General features: G+C 42.2%; 1 protein-coding gene across 1 annotated transcript in view; it reads left to right on the top strand.

The window, feature by feature from the left end:
* The window catches only part of TMEM156 (transmembrane protein 156), a 56,839-nt gene extending 53,703 nt beyond the window's left edge, over window positions 1–3,136 (top strand). The window contains exons 5-6 of the mRNA XM_006895422.1: window positions 2,830–2,913; window positions 3,093–3,136. Of these exons, the coding sequence (XP_006895484.1) occupies window positions 2,830–2,913; window positions 3,093–3,136 (128 nt within the window). The remainder of the gene's footprint in view (window positions 1–2,829; window positions 2,914–3,092) is intronic.
* Window positions 3,137–3,863: the final 727 nt, after the last annotated feature.

Raw genomic sequence — 3,863 nt, forward strand, 5'->3', positions numbered from 1 at the left:
CTGTGGTGCTGGAGAAGAGTGTTGAATATACCATGGACTGCTAGGACAACAAACAGGTTTGTCCTGGAGAAGGTGAAGCCTGAATGTTCCTTGGAGTTATGGATTCTGAAGCTTCGTCTGACATACTTTGGGCATGTTGAAAGGAGGGGCTAGTACTTCGAGAGGGACATCATGTTTGGCAGAGTGGAGGGGTGGCAAAGGAGAAGAAGATCTTCAAAGAGATGGATCGATTCAGTGACTGGAACGGTGGGAATAAGTGCTTTTGAGATGGCTAGGTTGACACAGGATAGAACAGCGTTTAGGGCTCTTGTACATAGGGTCACTATGAGTCGCAAACAACTCGATGGCACATAACAACAACAACACCAACAACAACAGTGTTCCCTTGCTCTATTCTGCAGACTGTTCCCCGGTTCAAGTATAGGTTTACCACAAGCACAATCAAGTGCTCTGAGATTCCCATTTTCCTCAAGTTTAGCCACAATTTGTTGTGATCCACACTCTACTACTGAGTCTGAAATAACTACACAGACCTCATAGAGCCATATTAAGGTTATGAGTTTTTTGGGTTTTTTTTTATGTTAACAGATTACAAATTTAGGCTGGTCGCAAGATTCCTCAGTCAGGACAGCTTCTCAAGTGTTCTCACAAGCCTTTTGATCGTCAGCCTAGAGGCTGACCTGAATGTTACAAAGCTTTCTTGGTCTTGCCAATTATGGCATCTTCCTCCTCATTCTCAAGCAGACTTAGGTGAAGGCCTCGGGCTCTGTGAGACCACTGTCCCAAGTCATCTCTTTCCCGTATCAGTCTCTACTTCTCTGCTACAACTGTTGCAACCATGTAGGTCCTGGTCTCACTAGTGCAGGAATCTCTGCTCCTGAAGGACGCAGGCTGCATACCCTGCTTCCTCTTCCTCAATTAAATTCCCATCTTCTCCTGCCAAACCCATTAAATTTCAACCTGGAATGGCACAGCCAAAAAACTCCTTCATAAATAATTTGCCAACCTGGTTTGTATATTCCCACCAGCCATGTGGTGGAAATCAAAGCAAATAAGCTAGAAAAGTAATTTTACCTACATAGTCTTTCCAATCACTCACTACACATCCTTGAGCTGGACAATGACTAAAGGATGACAGAAGAAGAATTGATGCCTTTCAGCTGTGATGTTGGAGCAGAGTACTGAACATCCCATGGATGGCCAGGAGAACAAACCTTAGAGAGGGTGCAACCAGAGTGCTTTTTTGGATGTAAGAATGATGAGCCTTCACCTCACATGTTTTGGACATGTTGCTAGGAGGTGCTATTCCTTGGAGAGAGGGACATGATGCTGGGAAGGGTAGGGGGTTGAGAACGAGAGGAAGATTCTCAACCAGGTGGATTGACACAGCCACACAATGGGCTCTTGTGTGTCAGGAAGTGTGGGGATGGCGCAGGATGGAACAGGGTTCAGATCTTCTGTTCATAGGGTCATTATGAGCCGTACTCGACTTGATGTAAATAACAACAACAATAACAACATATTTGATCATGAAGATAAAAGACTACAGTGTTCAGTATAAATTAGACTTCAGCATACAGGAAACAACTATTCACAACTGTTTTAATATGTAATATAATAATAAATGAAGAAAATATTGATGGTCTCAAGGATCTTTAAAGTGTCGAAAAGCAAAGGTGTCACTTGGAGAAAGAAGGTGAACCCAATCCAAGCCATGGTTTTCTCAATCATTTCTTATGCATGTGAAAACTAGACAGTAAGAAATAGATAGTAAGAAAGTAAGAAATACTAAAGAACTGACGCCTTTGAATTATGATATTGTGGACAAAGATTTTACCATGGGCTTCCAGAAGAACAAACACATCTATTTTGGGAGAAGCACAACTGGAATCCTTCTGAAAACAAGGACAGTGAGATTTCATTTCAGGTACTTTAGACACGGTTCAGGAGACATCAGTTCATGGAGAAAGATACCATGTCTGTTAAAGTAGAAGGTCAGCAAAAAGAATGATCCTTAAGAAAATGGATTGACATGGTGGTGGCAGCAATGAGTTTAGGAATAGTAACAATTGTGAGGATGGTATTCTATTTTTGTTGTGCATGGTTGGGGTCACTATGAGCCTGAATTGACTGGAGGGCAACTCACAGTCATTTCCAAATGGCACACAACTTTGCATTTTTTAACCCTTATCTTAATATGAGCTCTGGTGGCCTAGTGGCTAGAAGCTGCATTGCAATCCTGAAGCCATGCTGTTCAAACTCATCAGCTGCTCTGCCTGAGAAGGATGGGCAATCTCCTCCCATCTGATTAATTGCGTCTGAAAATCTGCTGGAGGGCCAATCATGGGCCGGTTCTGACTCGACGGTACAAATAACAGCATCATCATAGAATATTAAGTAAGAAGAAGGGCAGGAGATGATAAAAAAAATGCAGAGAAAAGACCTGGGGAGTCCTATTAAACTTTTATGAACATCTATTCAAGTGATGGAAGTAGTGGCTTTTAAAGGCAAACCTTGCAAATCCAAGTACATAAAGCAATGCCAAATGCCACACCAATTAAGACACTAAATAGTATTAAATATTAAGCATGAATTATGTGAGATGGCACAATGGCGTCATTGGTAATGTGGAAGCCACTGGTCTCAGAAAGAACCTGTACTTGTTAATGGAAAATCATTTACTATGGAACAACTCTTAATGCCCTGTTTCTCCAGATCCTGTCGTAAAGAGTCTATTTTCCTTGATCATTCTCTGAACCGACATGAAGGGTATATAGTAAGAGTGTTCTTGCTGATCATCTAAATATTTAATTCCTCTTTTTGGTACAGGTCGTAAGAACAAGCCTGTCTCTGTCCTGTTAAGAGAGAGTGATTCGGAGAAATTGAGAGCCTTGAACGTGCAGGTTATTTCAGGTGAGTGCCGTGACAGGCAAACAGAACCGAGCTTAGGAAATTCCAGAGCATCACAACTTCGCTCCTAAGTAACCTCAAGATGCAGAGAAGGGCACCTATTGAAATTAGCCTGATATCTGGCAGAAAGGAACCGTGGGCAAATGAAATCCCTTTTAATATGTCTTATTATCACGGAACAGATGCAATCAAAACGACCTCCTTAAATAATGGAAAGTTTGCTTAATTGGCAAGAAGAAATTCATGTGAGTGGGCAGAGCTGGGAAGGCAATAAGGAATAAGCCTCAGATTTATTTTTAAATGAGACAAGATACCATTAGTCCTCGGAATTGCAAGAGGTAATTGCAGAGTGGGCATGGCTGCGCTGGAGCCTTCACTTAGCTGAAGGTGTCACTGTGTGGAGAGAACTTCTAATAGCCCCAATTAAAAAGCCCCCTGCCCTTTCTTGAGTTAAAGACGTGGAGAAAGGGATCCTAATTAGTGCAGCTAAGGGGGCTGTGAGCACAGACGCTAGGATTCCACCTTCTACTTCTAATTGCGAGGCTTCCTTCGGAATTCAAGCTGTCAAGTCACATTAAAAAGAAAGAGAGGGAGAAGGCTACATGAGTAAAAGCCTCTTTTCCATCAAGAAGAAAGAACACCCTTGATTCGTAGGACATCACAGGATTTTGAGTGATACCCTAGAGCTTGTACATAGCCAAAGAGCAAGCCCTTTTGAACTTTGTAAGACATGGTAAAAAGTCCTGTGTGCAAACAGTTTTCAAAACTGGAAGGAAATGGAACAAATCCTTGGCTCTGATCTGCAGCTGTAGCAGTAGTGCAGAGAGATAGGCACATGGTATGTCACTGGGAAATTTGTTTTCCAGGGTTTTGTGAGCCGTTTAAATAAGTGGGTACTCAGAAATTTGGGGAGGTCTAGTGACCTAGTTGTAAGAAGCTGCTCTGCAACCTGA

This window comes from Elephantulus edwardii, unplaced genomic scaffold (genome assembly GCF_000299155.1).
Source record: "Elephantulus edwardii isolate Elephantulus edwardi_28Jun2011 unplaced genomic scaffold, EleEdw1.0 scaffold00167, whole genome shotgun sequence".
NCBI lineage: Eukaryota > Metazoa > Chordata > Mammalia > Macroscelidea > Macroscelididae > Elephantulus > Elephantulus edwardii.